This window comes from Serinus canaria, chromosome 6, assembly GCF_022539315.1.
Source record: "Serinus canaria isolate serCan28SL12 chromosome 6, serCan2020, whole genome shotgun sequence".
Classification (NCBI taxonomy): Eukaryota; Metazoa; Chordata; class Aves; order Passeriformes; family Fringillidae; genus Serinus; species Serinus canaria.
Genome location: NC_066320.1, coordinates 5551590 through 5569519, shown reverse-complemented (window position 1 = coordinate 5569519; position 17930 = coordinate 5551590). Strand labels below are relative to the sequence as shown.

At 44.4% G+C, this 17930-nt stretch overlaps 1 protein-coding gene across 11 annotated transcripts in view; it reads right to left on the bottom strand.

The window, feature by feature from the left end:
* The window catches only part of JMJD1C (jumonji domain containing 1C), a 159912-nt gene that overhangs the window by 54383 nt on the left and 87599 nt on the right, over window positions 1-17930 (bottom strand). For 4 of the 11 annotated variants that reach the window (XM_050976564.1, XM_030241494.2, XM_050976565.1 and 1 more), the window contains exon 3: window positions 2057-2170. In XM_050976564.1, coding sequence (XP_050832521.1) covers window positions 2057-2170 — 114 coding nt within the window. Of the gene's footprint in view, window positions 1-2056; window positions 2171-2435; window positions 2621-6904; window positions 6986-7255; window positions 7409-17930 lie in introns of those variants that run through there. The other 7 variants (XM_050976567.1, XM_050976570.1, XM_050976568.1 and 4 more) reach the window with 5 other exon arrangements.

Here is a 17930-nt window from a genome sequence, read left to right as displayed (position 1 = left end):
GAAATCTTTGCACTATTCATCAGTGAGCACAATGCTGTTTTATGCTACTACACTCAATATCCAAGCAATATCCAGTTAAAATGCAAATTCTGGGTACCTTAGTACTTAGAGGAATCTCTGTCAGGAAACTTATTGTAATATTAAAATAAACAATTTAAGTATCTTGTCACTACTACTACTACTATCACAATGGATACAGATCAACAGCCCTCATCTCAGATTTCAATAGGTAACTATGTGGTCAATGAGAGGAGGAAACAGCCTGATCTAACACAGAATTGCCTTCTATGTATCAAAAATAGAGGCCAACAGTTAAGGAGAACAAGCTTATCTCTGGAACTATTTTTGACAAGACACTGCTTTGTAGCAATTTTTGGTGAATACATCTTTGAGAAGTCGTCAACACGGCTAATTTCATATTACTGATCAAGGTAATATGACATATTTTGTCTCTTCATATGACATATTTTTTTAAAATTACACCTTCAATCTGAATGCACCTTCCCAAATTAAGGTGCTTCCAAGCCTAACGCTTTATCAGGTAATATTCTTTGGAGGGCCTAAAATGCATAGAACATCACTATGTCACTGCCTGGCAATGGCATTGTTTAACAAAAGGCAGTCCTTCTATGCTCAGCTCGCTTTGTTCAGATCAGAAATGATCCACTGCCAAAAGGAGATTGATTACTGTTACTGGAATGAGCATTACCAGACACATGATCTTGACAGATTTCAGGCAAAGGGCAGATAGCAGCACCAGTATTTGCTTTGTAAAACGAATCGGGAAGATTGCGGCTGGACTCTGAGGGTGAATTTACACTTCATGGCTCAGCTGATTTAAGAAGTCGCTGCTGCCAAAGGAGGATCTCCCACTCCGTGTTGCGTCATCCTGACCCCCTCCCTGGAGGAAGCTGCAGCACTGGATGCACCCTGGGCTAATCCAGCTCAGCTCAACATCACAGGCTTCTCCCCTGCGCCGTGCCCCCCCTCCCGTGCTCCAAATCAAGGCTGTGCTGGTTTAGAGCACTGAAGGTGCTAGTGCAGGGTCTGAGAGTGGGAACTGCTCTCTGTGGCAGAGCCAAACTGTTCTAGCAGCTTGAGTCATAACGTAACCTCACCCTGGTGAGAAATGCTCAACTCGTTTGGCTTCCCTACCACAGACACACAAAAGCACCAGCCCTTCCATGAACTGAACCTCCCTCTCTCTCTCTCTCCCTAGGATTCTCTCTCAGCCACTCTCTTTTTCTAGCTCTGTATTTGGCATTGGGAAAAAAAAACATCTTGGTGAAGCAGGAGGGAAGAAGGGGTGTCAGGACAAAATTACATAGCATTTATTCAGGGCCATCTGTTATTCCAAGCCTCTAAGTACTATTTCTGTATCACCACAGTGTACCATCCAAGCCATAAGGAAGAATTTATGGCTATTGCAAATGCAATCAGTTCAGCACAAATTGAAGTATTTTTCTATTTGTCATAGAAGAGATTTTTAGACCTTCTTCTGAAGCAGCAAGGGGGGGAATCACTAACTCTCTTGTTCTTTAAATACACATTAATATATTAATGTGTTTCTAGTTAATGGAGAGGCATTAAAATCAAGTATACTGGAAATTTTAGCAGGCAACAGTAAGAAGAGTGTTTCTTTTTTAAGATAACATTTTTTGTTATTCATTTTCCAAGAGAACCAAAATCAGTAAGTGGAATATCACTGTAATCATGCAAAGACCTGAAAATGAAAGCTTCAGAAGGAGGGATACGATCTTCTATCTGCTCTACAATTAATGGTACTGGTTAACCTTTAAAGGGGTCAGATATTTTATCTTAAGGTGCTACAGTAATATTCGTGGCACAGTACACCTTGACATGATTCAGATTAACTAGAATAATAGAGTACCCAATATAATCGTTCACAGAACAAGGAACAATATCTACTAATAACCAATAGGAAATTGTTCCTGTAACACAAAACTTGAACATAAAATATACTTAAACAATAGTAAAATCATGGATTTGAAATAAATTAAATGGATAGTATTCATGCACTAGTCAAATTTCTTACCTGATAGGGCTGAAAGGCACTATCTTCAGTTATGAAATCCAGCTGTTTGTCCACAAGGAATTCTACTGCAGTAATTGAATTGTATACACTTTTTCCAACCAAGGGCTTAAATGTCTGTCAAGGAAAACAGAGTAAATCATGCAACTGAAAAAAAACCTCAGCATATCAAACCCCCCAAACCATATAAATACTGATGCATTCTTCCATTAATATAAAATAACAGTTACTAATTATACAAGGAAAGAGGATTTTGTGTTCTGTCGGTTTTTTCCTTTGTGCCATTGGTGGAAAACCAGCTAGAAAAGAGAACTACACGATACATGCTTCCTTTCCTTCATTATGCTTGAGCAAGATTGTTTACCACAGAAGCTAAAAGTACCGGAGCACCATTCCATCCTAAACAGACAGCTCAGCCCGAAGCTCCTCACTCCCTGCCTGCAGGACCAGCTAGCACAGCAGTGATTATACTAAGGACAGCTCAAGTGGAAGCAGACTGCAGAGAAATCCCTCCCCCCGCTTCCTGTTCTGAAATCGTTCACCTTGCCTCAAGTCAACCATCTCATTTCCCTGCCCATCTCTGAACTGTTCTGACTCTGCTCCCGCCGCCCCCGCAGCCGCTCCTCCCTGCAGCAACCGGCTGCTCCAGCACACCGCCCCCGAGCCCACAGCGCCGGGCACGGGCATTTCACAGCGGGGCCGGGAGCCTCCCCATTCACCCCCTGGACTGGCAAAGCAACAAGGTGCAGCCCACCCTCGCTGCTGGAGGAAGCAAGAAATCTCCCAGCTCTGCTGCAAAAGCCAGGCACAGAGAAAAGGCAGCAGGGAGTCAGAGACACCTCGATACCCTCGCACAGCCTTTGCCCAAAGCCCCTGCCCTCATCCAGGCACAGCAGGATGCAGCAGGCGAGCAGGGAGGGCGCCATGCCTCCAGTGATCTCCCCTGAGAGGGGACAAGCAGGCAAACCCTTCCCTGCTGGCTGGGCTTCCTGGAACAGAAGCACAAGGAGAGCCCAGCGGAGCGGGGATGTACCTACTGGGGATGAGTCAGGTGAAAAGGAAATCCCAGCGGATGGTGGGGAGAGAAATGCTGCTCTGAGGGCAGACAGGAACAGCAAAAGGAAGACATCTGTGAACAAAAGAAATGACTGGCAGAAAGAGCATGCAGGATGCTAGGGGAAAAAACATGGAGGTACAGAAAAGAATAAGAGGAAAGTTATTTTACAGGACAAAAAAATAATAATGAGGGAAAACAGGAAAAGAAAAAAGTCCTTTGAGACTGATTCTAAATTTAAAACGCAGGGGAAAAAGACAAAGAGGAGAAACAAGGGCAGGTCAAACCACATGGAGCACTGTGCAAATGTTACCTGTTTATCTGTAAAATGCTGCTATAACAGCTCACATGCAACATCCTGCAGCAAGAGACCCCAAGTACTTACAGGGAAAGGCAAGATCACCGCGACCTATTTACAGATGGGAAAACTGAGGCACGAAGCAATCCCGTAACTCGACAAAAGCCACTAAGCAGGGCAGCAGTGACCTGCCCTCAGCCAGTCTGCAGGCAGCTCCTAAGAGAGCACTCAAGGTTTTATCAGGCTTCATTACCTACTTTCAAAGGTGTTGCCTCGAGATTAGGCTAAATATAACCCAAGTGTCTCTGGAGCTTCAGCTCTGGCACTTACTAAACAAATGAGAGAACTCTTCATGGGAGATACATTATACTTTCTAATAATTCTATCAAACTCCACAAATGCTCCGACTGAATGCACAGCATTCTTGTTTCCATTTTATTTAAGGTTTCACTTCAGCTGCTACTCTTTCTCAGACAAGGAAGGAAAAAAAGCCAAACCTCTCCACCAGTCAATCATCTCTACAACAGATAACTAGACGAAAGGGCTGGAGGAGCAAGAGTATATGATAGTAGTCCAACTACAGAGTCCAAACAGTAAATAATTATTTAACCTCTAATAGCTAAGAAAGGGCCTTTGCTCTTGCATCACTTTCCTATAATGGATTTTGTATTACTAATGGTTAAGAGAGGGTGGAGTTCACATAATGAAATTGCAAAATGTTGAGTGTATAAACTCACTAGCAGATTTTTCTTCTAAAAGCCAATATTGCCATCCTTCAGCTCTTTAACTGCCCCCATGTCTTCCCTCACACTGTTCTACTTTTCCCACACTGCCTTCTAACTTTCTAAGCTATTATTCAGGTCAATAAATGAGTTTCCGACTACAAACAGGACATACCAAATCATCAGCTAAAACGAAACTGTGTGGAATGTGGCTTGCAGCTATCATTCAGCATTCAGACAACACTACAGATTAAGGTACATGTGAGCCACTGGTTTATCTTCCTACTGGTATTAAAAGAACTAGTTCCAAATATAGATCTGTGAGTGTGATTATTCTGAGAAGAGAAACGTAATGCCTTCTCCCTTACTTTCATAGATCTATGCCTCTAGACAGGTCAACGCCCCCAAAATACTTATGTGGAGGATGCAGGCTATCCCACAAGCACAGAGGAAAAATATGTAAATAAATAAAGCAAAACCATGCCATGTCACACACCTCCTCCTATGTGTGCAGCCACTCAGCTGCACACTACTTGAGATTTTTCAGACGCTATTAAAAAACATTCCCACTATCAACAACAAAACACCACCCTTAAGTAAACGCCTTCTTGGAAAAGCAAAGTCCAGACTCCATCAGTTCCACGAGATAGGCAGGCCACCAAGGAGACACCCAACCTGGGATAGGTTAGGGATTTGAAAAATTTTAAATGGAAGACATAACTAAATTTCACACTACATATCACACATGCCCAAAGAAAAACAAACTGAGAGCACAGCAGGCTAGAGTCAGCTATTAGAGGTAAGCATATGGGGTATGTAATGACATGAAAATATATATAAGAAGGTCCAACAAGTTCTTTGCAGATTTTCAGAGAAAACGGTCCTTGCAGATGCTCGCTCTTTCCATTCCCAAAGCGGAGGACAACTTTAAGGACAACCAAGCATATTGGCAGAAATCAGGAAAAACTGAACCTCTGTAAATGAAAATCTCCCTTTCAAACCTGTAGCTTGTAAAAGAAGTTTTACACGTTAGCCCAATTCCACAAAGACCACAACTAAGCAGAGGACTCAATCACTCAAATTTAAGCGACACCTGGCTTTACCACTATTCTAACTACATGCTTAAAAAAAAAAAAAAAAAACAAAAAAAAAATCCCAGTTTTTCCCCCACTAGATTTCCCTGCTTAGCCTAAGGGAGCTCTATGAACACACACACACTCTCTCTTTGGCTGCTTTGCTAACAAGTTCCCTGATGCTGAATAAAGGGTGTTTCTTACTCTGCCCCTTCGCCATGGTTTTATCCTGGCTCATGCCAGAAATAACCTGCCTACGAGAGGCAGCTGGCACAGCACTGAGTCTGAGAATTGGATTCTGGACCTTCTGGAAATTCAAGTAATTTTTTAAAAGACATAAACTACCATCACTTCACAGCAAACAATCACAAAACCATTTAGCAGCATTCACCAAATACCAACACAGCAAATTTCTCAGTGACTGCCTTTTCTTATGCCCAATAACACAAGTCATCCCTTTATTTATCTTTCCAAAATCCCCAGAGCAATCACAGGACCGACTTTCCCAAGGAAGCAATAGCAAGCAAGCACACAGTGCATTTTTACCTCTGCCTAGTGCAATTAAGCAGCTGGAGCGGTGGTAATCTGCTTCCAGCTTGTGAGCAGGGAGCTCCCTGGCACAGGCCAGGGCTCCAGAAGCTGCTGCACCTCGACTGCTGCAGCCTGGGCGCTGCCAGGCAGTGACACCCAGAAGGCTCAATGCAGCAAATGCTCGGGTTACAGCTGAGCTCGCAGCTGCTGCCCAGCTCATCCCGCACGTAGCACTGCCTCAGCTGCCTCGCTGGAGCTCACAGCCTGCTTAGCTGGGCACTCTGTGCTGCAAGCCTGTTCCCCACACCACAAAAGCACATCCTACAATGTACACCTACCGCAGTGACCCCTTTTAAAAAAATCTTTCTAGAGGAATTTATGCCGTAAGCCAAAAAGACTTCTAAAGAGTTAATAATGTAATTCAGAAAGCTGTTCTTGCACTAAAACATCTATATTCAATACTTCTTCCTCTTTAAACCACAAAAATTGAAAATATTAATTAAACCTAATTTTTACATGCTATTCAGTAAACTTTTCCACATACTGTTCTCTAGCCTTGCTGTTTAGTCTGCAATAGCGCAAACACCGACACCTTTTCTTTATGACACTTAATCATTCGAAACAGCTGTAGCTCTCTTCCAACGCCTGTTTGTTGCCATGGTTTGTACTCAAAGGCAGAATTACCAAGTGGAAATGAGCGGACAATCAGTAAAGCAGATCTGACGTTAAAATCGAGCACGGGGTTTCCTCATTCGCGGATTACCCTGCCTGCAGTCCCTACGGAAGAGGCCGTTTCCAGCCAAGGCGTTATTCCGGGCGGAACTCTCGCAGCCCTTCAGCGGCGGGGGGGGCAGAAGGAAGTACCCGTCGGGACGCGGGGAGAAGGCAGCGCCAGCCGGGCCCGCTGCCCGCCGAAGCTGCCGCATGGCAAGGCGCACCAACGGCGCCCACGGCTGCTCTAACGGCGGGGTCCGTGCCGTTAACGGCCGGCACCGAGTCCTGCCGCTCCCACACCCCGCCTTAACGGCATAAACTTAACTGAAAAAAGGGGAAAAAAAAAAAAAAAAAAGCCCCACAAAATCTCAGGGTTTTTTAACTCCCTTTCTCCTGTTTCCCGAGGGGCGCAGGCCGCCCTGCTCGCCTCCGCGGGCGCAGGAGAAGCCCGGTACTCACGCTGTCCCGGGGTCGCCGCGTTCTCGTCCTCGCCGGGCCGCGCACAAAGCCGCCGTCGCCGGCCGCGTGCCGCGCCGCGCGCGCCCCCGCGGGAGCCCGTTCGTCACGTGCGCAGCTCCGCGCAGGGATAGGACGGAGAGGGGCCGAGGGCCGCGACAGCCCCGCGGGCCGGGGGCGCGGCCCGTTCCGCCCCAGCAGCCTCGGAGGCCAAACAAAGGCGCCCGTCGCAAAGTTAAAGTGTCCGCGCGGGCATGTATGCCGCGGGGGAAGGCGCGGAGGCGCCCCCCACCCCCCCTCCGAACGACAGCGGCGGATTGTCCCACTCCCCCCGCCCCGTCGGCCGGTACGCACCTCGCCCGGCGGCCCAGCCCGCGGGACCTCCGCGCCCGCCTCCGCCTTTGAACTCACAAGGAAAATGGTTCTCACCGCGCCGCTTCCGGGTCGGGCCGGGCGGCCGTGCCGGGGGCGGAGACTGCGGGGCCAGAGGCGGAGGCGGCGGGGAGGCGGACGACGACGACTCACCGCCCGCCCTTTGTGGGGCCGGCGCGGACTATCGCGCAGCTGTGCGCTCTGCGGAGGCCCCGGCGCGTCCCCGCCGCTGGGTCATGGCGCGCTGCCGATGCCGCCGCTTACATAAGGGCGGGCGCGCAGTGCGCGGTGCCGGGGCGGGAGGAGCCGGGCGGTGAAGCACCGAGTTGAGCGTCGGGCGAGGAGAGCACGCCGGGGGAAGAGGCGGCGCTCGTCAGGCGCGGCCCGCAGCCACGTCCCGCGGGGGTGGAGTCCCGGGGCACGTGTGGCCGTGGCTCGGGAGCGCGGCCGAGGCACCGGGGGGCCTTGAGCCTCCTGCTGCCGCTGCTCCACGCCACAACCTCGAGCTTCGTTTACAGCCTCAGTGCTTCCTCTGCCCGCGAAGCTGAGCCTGGCCTTGGAAAGCTGTTCTCTATCCCTCCCGCGGGTTGGCTCTGGAAAGTTATCAAGCGAGGGCTGCAGCTCGTCCACATTCAACCAAAGGAAAAAAAAAAAAAAAAAAAAAAAAAAAAAAGGCAATAAAAAGGAAGGGCGGGTCAGGCATGAGCTCAGTGCCTGGTTTGGGTCCAGGAGCAGCCGGAGCGGAGGGCGGTGGGCGGCTCCGCTCCCCCCTGCGCCGCCAGAGCCGGGGCTGCGCGGCCAAAAGCCTTCACCAGAGTCTCCGGGAACTGGCGGAAAACTTCTCAAGCAGTTTTCTCATTTTTAGTATATAACCTGTTTTCTCCGTGACGACCCCCCACCCAAAACACGCCCCCCCAACCCCCGCAAAAAAAAACCCAAACAAACAAAAACCTCACGTGTTTTCACTCGAACACTAGCCAATGTCACTAACTAGTTGATAACAGTTCACATGGAAACTTCAACTGAATAGTCCAGGGGGAAAAGTTTCAGGGGACACTTACTAATGAGAAAATTATTTCCAGAGAGAAATTTAGCAAAAACACCTGTAATATACTCCTTGAGCTTAGCTCACATACATAAGCATGGATAGTAAGAAAGAAAAAAAAAAAGAAAAAATAATCACAAGGGAGGTTGCAATAGAGACATTTGTTTTCCCCAATCTCTTTAAACATAAACAGCTGTACATTTTTCACTTCACGGAAAAAATACAAGGCACGTCATTTGCCAAGAAAGTATGAGAATAATGGGAAATCAATGTATGACTACATCTCTGTTCTCATCTTGAATTATTCCAAATGATGTAAGCTTAAAGGTGTACTGGAATGCTATAACATACTAAGCTCTGAAATAAAATACTAAGGTACAGCTAAACATTAAAGTTGAACTGGAAGGCTTTCTACCCATCACAGGCTTTTCTCCAGCAACCTGGTTTTCCTCCATAATAGCAGATGAGCAAAGGCAGGAACCAGGCTACCTGTACATGGTGTTTGTACACGACCCACCCTGTGCTCAAACCACATAAGACTCCTGGATTTCACTTGGAAAGGACACCAGCAGAGACAGTTTATTGTATTGATTTTCCTTTTTAAGTGGTCTTCCATGCAGGCTGGCTCAAGGCAGCTGAGCAGCCTTATATGGCAGCAAGGCTGCAGGGAGGCTGCAGTGCCTTGAGCAGCCTCCGTCTATTCCTGACCACCCAGACTGGACAGTTGCTCCTCTGGTTTCTGGCACCCCCGCCACAGCCCCTCACCAGATCCAGTCAGGGCTCACCACCAGCAGAACACAGCTCACTAACCTCCTTGGTTCCCCCACAACACACCTCCTGCCCCAGCCATGCCTTGGTAGGGCTGCAGCGCCTTATCTCCAGAGAAAGAAATTAAACATCTTAGTGACATCATTCTGACCTGCTTTCCTTTCACTTCCTTTTTCTCCAGACCACCTCTCAGTGGGTAGGGGGGAATAATACCTCAGTCACTTTCACCAGAACTGACAGAGGTCATGCAGTAGCAAAGACTGAAGTGCAGCCTTATTCCAGGTTTGGGGCTGCAGTTTGCACTGCTGTTCCCCCTTTAGAGCAGAAGCAGGACAGGCTTTCACAGACTCGGTCCTTCAGAGGCCTCATCACCACTAAGAAATAAAACTTGACCCATCAGTAATAGCTGACACCAGAAAATATATTGGAACTAAGACTTTGCCAAGTAATCAATAAACAAAGTATTTTTCCAAACTTAATTCTGTACTTGTATGATCTCCAGTTTAACTTTTAAAGCACATTTTAGATTACCTCCAAGAAGTACTGAGCACCCAAAGGCATACTACTTCCACCACTAGATTCCCCCCCTTTCTCATACAGTTTTAGGTTTTGTTTTACCATTTCTCTTAAGGACCCAGACACTTAACAGCTATTTCAGGAAGGGCAAACAAGTGAAAAATGCCTATTACAGAGCACAACATACTTGATGCTACTCTTGAACTAATGGTGCTGTGATAGCTGGGTGGCATGTAGTGCAACTGTCAAAGCGGGCAATCCTTAATAACATCCAGGACAGACACTATTAAAATACAAATCACAAGACGGTCTGGAGGACAGGCAAGTTTGCCCGTTTGGACAAAGCTTTATTAATAGACGGAGACTTAGTAACAAAGAATATTAATACCCAGCCCAGCACCACCAATTCATTAACACAGAGGGATTTTGCTAAAAATTCTCAAGTTGCACCAGCTATGCATGGAATACTAACTCAGCAACTCTTATTTCCAAGAGTTTCACTCAAAGGCATACTCAGGAAAAACCCACTAAGTGGTGAAACACCTTCTGGAAGTTAAAAAAAACCCCAAGGAAATTGCTACTGGTATAATTGTTAATCTTAAGTAGACTAAGGCGACATAAAATGACATTTACATCATTACTATTTACAAAATTTACTACAATATATATGTGTATGTTCTTAACAAAACACAGATTTGCCACATAAAGGTAAATTTCTAAATAAGAATTTTAAAAATTGGCATCTATCCAAGCCAGGTTTTGACATTTGCAACCTACTACACTTTAAAAAGGCTTATTTAGTAGTCACATTATTTTAGCACTGTTTTCCACTACTGTTTGCTTCTTCTCACAATTGGGCCTGAGCTCTGTCAAACAAGCCATACTATAAGCTTGCAGAACAGAGCTGCCTTTGTTCTTTGGCACTGCCAGTCCCCTATGGAATCAGGCAGCACACTGAACTGCACTCGACAAACAATCCCTGACCTTCAATTACTGGCTTGGCTCACTGCCACAGGATACATGTATTACTGGTAACACAGCGTGCCCTATTTTGAAGATAATCACTAGAACTACAGATAATCATGAAAATCAACGGAAAAATGCAAACATTCCCTTCCTAAAATCGCAGCTGTAACTTCCCCGGTGTGCTGCAGCTCAGCCTAGGCTCAGGCTACGCATGTGAGGACAGCAATACTGCAGGTTTTGTATTTTTAGTGACTGCATGAAAAATTCCAGGTGGTGGATGGCTTTGCCATCCCCCACTGGACGTTTTCAGTTTGGTTTTTGTTTGCTTTGAGGCGGAAGGCACTCCGGGTTGCGCTGGCACAGTTGTACAAGAGCTGCTCTTTTTTTTCCCCCTGCTATTTTTCCCCTTGAGGGGCCTGGCAGGTTTTTCAGTGGAGCGGCGCTGGCTGAGCAGGCAGGGCCCGGTGGCAGCTGCAGCCCTTGCACTTGCGGGCTGGCCGGCAGCCAGCGCCCGGGCCCCGTGCCACCGCCCTGCTGGGAGCTACGGCCACCGGGAATGCCACTCCGGCTCTAGGGGAGCGACAGCACGGGCGTTCTGCGGGGACCCCCTTGGTTTCTTGCAGGCAGAGAACCCCCTGAACTGCAAACCCCGCTCCTTCTTCACACCGCGCCAGAGAAACCCACGTGCGTGCTGCTGCGGGCCAGGAAAGAGTACATGCAAATATTGCAAATGAGTAAATATTTAAACTTTAAAACAAATGAAGGTTAGTTAAATCGGTCTTCAGCATTAAAATTAGCATTTTTTCTACTTATCTTCTTCCTGTCTGTGCTGCTCCACATTTGCTTAGCAAGCAGAACCGTTTCATAGTGATAGTCCTGCAGATATTTCCTGCAGAAATAATGCAGTGTAAGGGCAGAGCTACGGTCAGCCTCATGTTAGTGGATAAATTAACTTTCTCATGTATTTGTGCAACCCATCGAGTTCAGACCCTGTACTTAAGTGCAGAAGCCAAAGTCCAAAGGAGAAATTAATGTGTGTGAAACAATCATTACTACTGGAACTGCAACACGAGAAATGCAGTAACTAGCATTCAGGTGCCAGTTCATTTGGCTAATTCTTCATTTAACTCTCCTTTTTTGGTTATTGAGGTGGGCAAATCAGACATGCAAAAACTTCACCAGGGTATCTTTAGTAATTTTTCAAAACTGAAAAGCTGAGGACAAGAGTGTACATGACAGAACATATGCAGCAGTACAGTTACTACACTCCACATCAGTCCTGATTTTACAGTATACTTCAAATTAATCCAATTTAAAATATGGTGTCTATCTTTTTAATGTTTTCAATCTACTTTTAAAACCAATTTTGTCCTTCCCTGGGCAGGCATCATGGGGTTTAATGCTGCATGCATCAACATGACTGTGCAATTTTCCCCATTACTTCATCCCCATCTACTTCATCATACCAGTACTGTTAACACAACTCTGGGAATAAGCCCTTTTAGTGATTTCGTGCTATATCTGTGGCTGAATCAGTGTCCCTGCTGCAACAGGAGACCAATAATTGTGATAAACGAAAAACCAGATGCATGGCCTTAAAAAAAAAATCGTCATTGTAGTCAATATAATTGTATGAGTTTTCTTATTTGCTGGACAGTGCTCTAACTCCAGATTTATGTTCAAATACAAAATATTGAACAGTCTCTCAGGAATCACTTTGAGGATGTCTCACTTTAAGCCCAACATCACTGTAAAAGACTTGTATTTTCCTAATCCCCCTTCCCTCATTAATTGATCCAAAATGCTGGCACCCTTGCCACTCATTCAAATTGGGTAACATCAGTGTCACCTTATGTGTAACCTGCTCTCTCTCTCACTTCTGGGTGCAGGTCTTTCTAACACAGATTATAAAACACATTTTTCTACCCATCCCCATAGTTCAGAGCACCAGCCTACATTGCCTGTATTCGTTTTGCATTTCTTTCTGGCCTTAAAAAATGCACACATGTTCAGACCATGCAAAATGCTGTCACAAACACTCCCAGCCACTCTTTGCATTCCTTCCCCCAGCAGCCCCATTACATCACACTGCACTTTCCGACACATCATCTTCCAATCCTGGTATCGCTCATTTACCAATTTCAGGAACAATTTACTGACAACACTAGCAAAGCTGATTCACTGACATCTTTCCATTTTCTCCTTAAAACTCTGCCTGCTGTATTGACCTCTGAAACCTTGATAATGGCTTGGGCACGCTTGATGGAAGCCTCATCTTCCCTTATAAGTAATGCCTTCTATTTCCCACCTCCTGTCTCTGTGTGTCATCTGCCCTTGACTCACTCTCAGATTTTAACTCTGTGCAGAAAGGAACCCTTTTCATTCTGTGCTTGTTGTACAACTCATTGGACAAGGGAACTCTGGACTTTCATGTGAGTTTTCAATTGTCATGGTAATGTGCCATAACATTCATTAACCTTGGGACAGATTCTGTCTTCTACAAAGCAAGCACAACAGCTTCAAGTTCATAAAACACAACAGCTTAAAGTTCATAATGTTCTTACCCACACTCCGTCTGCAATATTCATCAAACCCTTTTTAACTTGGGTGCCATCCATGTTTTGCAGTATTCATGCTTTCTCAGCCTTCTTGCTTCCATCACAGTGATGCCAAACTCCGTCCAACTCATTTCTTGGCTTTTCTTTCTTCTTCCAACACTATCAGCAACATTCACAATGTTCTTGCATCCTTCTCCCCTACAACTTTACTGGATGTAAGATTCATTTACCTGGCCTCCTTCCAGCCTCACCTCCAAAAAAACAACCCTAATAAGAAAATCAGCATCAGGCTTCTAAACATCCACTGCATTTCTGCTCTTCTGATTCAGCAGCACTGTTGTGTCCCTCTCATTCTTCCTACTAATTGAAGTCCATTACAGAACAGGAGTCCACCTTTCACCCTCCTACTATTTCCTGTTCCTCTCAGACTACATTCCCAACTGCCTCTCAGAAGCTCATCTTGTTTCCTGAGTCACCCAGATCTAGCTTTCATAAAGTCCCTTTCTGTTCTTATTACCCAGAACCTAAATACCTGCCTCACCTTTTTCCATCTTATCCCCTACATATTTGTTAACTTGAATTTTCAGAACACTGGGGCTTTTTTCCCAATTCTGCTGTTTTTTCAGCTCCTCTGCCCTGCCACTCCCTGTCATTTGTCTAGAGCATCTTATTCACCAGCTTAGTCATCTTCCTGTCTTTTAAATGGACTATATTTTATTTTGCATTTTTCTGCTTGCTTTTCACCAAAACAACTCAGGAGCATCCCCACCACAGAAAGCTCAGCTTCCCACTGAAGTTGAGGCCCCTTGATGGCTCAGGCTGCTGGCAGGCCCTATGGTCCAGGGACTCCTCCTGGAAAGAAGCCGCTGGCTCCATTGGAGTCGAGTCAGGGTGCGGTTCTGAGGGAGCCTCACTGCAGGCATCACTTCCTCTTACAGCAGTGGTGAGCATGCACCAGTGCTGGTATTTTCCATTCCTGTAACCCCATAGGACTCTTGTAACATCAATGCTCCCTACGTGCCTGACACCACACCCAGGGCATGCAACGTATTCTTGACACCATGCTATAAAATGGTTGCTTGAGTAGTAGGCTGGGACAACTCAGTTAAGTCTCTCCAGAGAATCAAACTGGCTCTTGAAACAGAGCTGGATATGTTAGAGGAGCTCCTGTTTGGAGCTATTTGCAATAACAAAAACCTCAGAAACATACAGAAGGGGAAGAAAAAAATACTGAAACAACATCAAGAACTGAGAGCAGTATTTTAAAAGAACATGTCATAGAAGCTGAAAGAGGGGAATACCTACTTCACGTTAGCATGTGAATAAAGTTGTTGTACATAAATTTGGATTCAGTTTCTGAGAAGCAAAAGACTCCTCAGGGCCATTCCTTGAGGTCTACATTTACTCTCTGTTACTGACAGCAGTGCATTTCACTGTTTGTCAGACACAATAAGAGCTGTAGAATGAAGCACATTCAATCTGCAACATTCTCTGAACTGGGGAGGAAGAGGGTGGTCCAGGGACGGTGAATAGTTTAAAGGCTGCAACTTCTACTCCTTCCTCCTTTTCTACTTCCACTGTCTCAGGAAGAGCAGAAACCCCATTTGGCAGTTCTTTAGGAACTTCTTTAGTTCTTTCTATCTGGCAGTCTATGGATTCCCATAGGCCATTCATGGAGGGAGAGAATTAGTCATTTTGGACTCAGTGCCTCTTTGCTCTTAGTCCCAGCTTGTTGGGAGTAAGGTCATACTGGAACATTGGTCTGTGTTATGCAATACATCTTTTTTATATTCTAAACATTGTACACTTTACCCATAAGGGTATCTTAAAAGTAGTATTTTCATATTTCCAAACACTAAAACTTAAGTATTAAGTAACAGTGTGCATTATGTTTTAATTATCTTTATAAAAAGCTCCATCTTACTGAGACAACATGTGAATATATACTCTTCAAATAAAAACACCAGACTGTTCACCTCACCTGTGTGAGGGAGGGAAACAATCAAGTGTCAAGACTACACAGAAATCTATTTTAGCCTTCTTGAGCAGTATTTTCTCCTGCTATGATTATTTGATAATCATACTGTATCTCTGTCAGACCTCCCACACAGATACACTTGCTAATACACTGGTTTTATTCCTGAATCTGCAGCATTAAAGGCTTGGGAGAACTTCTCAAATAAAAAAAACTCTTACAGGCATAAGCCACTAAGAAGGTGAGGTTAAAAGTTTAACATTTGATAATAAAAAGTCTGATGGAACAGACAGGGTTTTAGTCAATATATCCCTGCATCAGGATAATGCTGAAATAATATTGAAACACCACCAGTCTATCTAGTAAACAAATTAGAAAATAACCTAGATATCATAATGGATTCTCCCCCCCGCCCAATGCTATTTTTAGATTCTCACATCTGCCCTACATGCTTGTCCAGTAGCAACCTTGATGGACAAACACTTTTTTTTCCATTCAGGAAAACACAGGACAGATGGCGTTCAAAGTATTTCTCTCTGAGATAACAAGTTTTCCGCTTTTTATAAATTCACTTATCTTCAAACTGTGACAGCTGTGAGTTTAAAGATAAAATCAAAATGATCCAGATCTTGTTCATCTCCTTTCTCTAGGGTCTCTGAAAGGTCACGCAAACATGTCTCACTCAGAAGTTTTCTACAGAATGTGGAATGTTTTTCTAAGTTTAAACTTAGTGGTATTTTCAAAAAATGCAATGTATTTTTTTCCAAGTTATGTCTCAGGTCTGTATTGTGAATTTGGGATCTTGTGGATCCCTTTGTATAGTATGTCAGATAGTACTTCCCTCCAAGAAGTACTATTTATTTCTAGTGGTGATTACCTTCCCTCATTGCTCCCATATTAGCATACATGGCAGCATTATTAACCTGCATTTTCTACCTCCACGTCGTCTCTCATGTTAGACTGTATTCTATGCTCTGGTTATCTTCATCCTCCTCCCCTGTATCCTCTTTGGCTTCAAATGATCTTTCTCCAGTATGGATGAGCAGAATTATGTGTGTCAATGTGAAAGGGCTCTGGGGGAGCTCCAGGGGGACACAAGCATGCCTCTGTTCTCACACATCCCAGAGTCACACCTGCCATCAGCTCGACATCACACAGCCGGTTCTCAGTCCTCCTCTGACCAGCCAGAAGGCTCAAAGCTTCTCCTTGCCAGTGCTGCTCCTGGATAAACTCTCATCTATGTTTGCCATCTGCTCCTAAATCCACCACTTTCTGTTTTATGCAGTGACATTTTGTTCCATTTTTATTTCTTTGTTTCTCAAGGATGTTCCCTTTTAGTTGCATAAAAAACCCTCATCCTGTGTTAAGGGCTTCTCCTATTCTGCACCATCTAGTGCTTTAATCAAATTTAGTGAATTAGTCCCAACATTTTAGTAAAAACACGAAGCAAATCATTCCCAAAATGTGCTAACAGCTATTGGCAGACAAAACTATTTCACCACAAAACTCCACCTGTTTCAATTCCACGTAGCCAACATCTTATAAACTCATTCCTACCTAATTTACTGTTCACTCTACTAATCCCAGTCTTCCTCTGATTGTTCATTGCTTGACATACTGTGGAATGCATTACAGAAGTCTAGATGAATGATATTAATTACATTTTCTTGCCTCACAACAAAGCCAACTGAAGTTTTTATTCAGGTGGGTCCAGGATATAGCATTTTAAGGTGCTGATGGTTAAAAGTAGACCAGGATTAAGGGCAGAGGGAAGAAACACACAGTAGCTATAATCAGTCTGTTTGGGAAGACTTTAAAGAATACAAGACCATGAGTAAAAGACAGCATCAAATCAAAAATGTCAAAGCAAATTTCCTTGCCAAATAAAAGAGCAAGCTAGAGAAGCAGATCTATATCCTGACACTTTGGCTCCTATGATATTCATGTGTGCAAGCTAAACACATTAGACTGAAATGAAACTAATGAAGATGAATATCAGGAAAAAAGAAGGAATAAACAAAACAATTTAAAACAAAACAAAACAAACCCCAACAACAACAACAAAAAAACCTACCAAAAAATAAAACAAATAAAACAAATAAAACAAAAAACACAAAAAACCCAAAAAGCAAACACCTCCAAATATTCAGAAATCACCAGTATCTGTCAAAATATGCAAAATATGTGTGTAGAATGCAGTTCCCAAAGTCACCTACACTGGGTCTGGTCATACTCACTATATTTATTAGTGACCCAGATCATGGAACAGAGACTACATTTATTAAATTGACAACCAACCAGCTTGATGGGACTGCAAATTATATTAGAGGACAAAAAGGAAAACTGGACAAGTGGTCTGAGAAAAAAGATTATATGCAAAACACTGCACGTAGGCAGAAGTCAACAGCAAAACCACTGAGTGGCTAAGGAAGAATTCCATAGAAAACCAGAGGTTAGGTTCAATTTATGGACTGAGTTAACAGTATCATGCTGTAAAAATATAAACACAATACTGAGATATATGAATGTTTGTACAACCTGTGTTCAGCATTCATAAAGCCTCAGTTATAGTACTATAAAGTGAGCAGAGTTCTGGATATTACTCTTCAAGATAGGTATGTACAATAAAAGGAAAATAGTTTTGGAAAATACCGTAGATGAATACAGACTGAAGAGACTGGGAGGGAAAAACAGCTGGGTGTGTCTCCAGTTATGAAAACAGGATGCTGCAAGGAATAATTTCTTAATCTCTGCAGCAGACACAACAAGTTTTAACTGCCTTAATTTAGATTAGATGATCTCAAGGTCTTTTTCAGCTGTACGATTCTA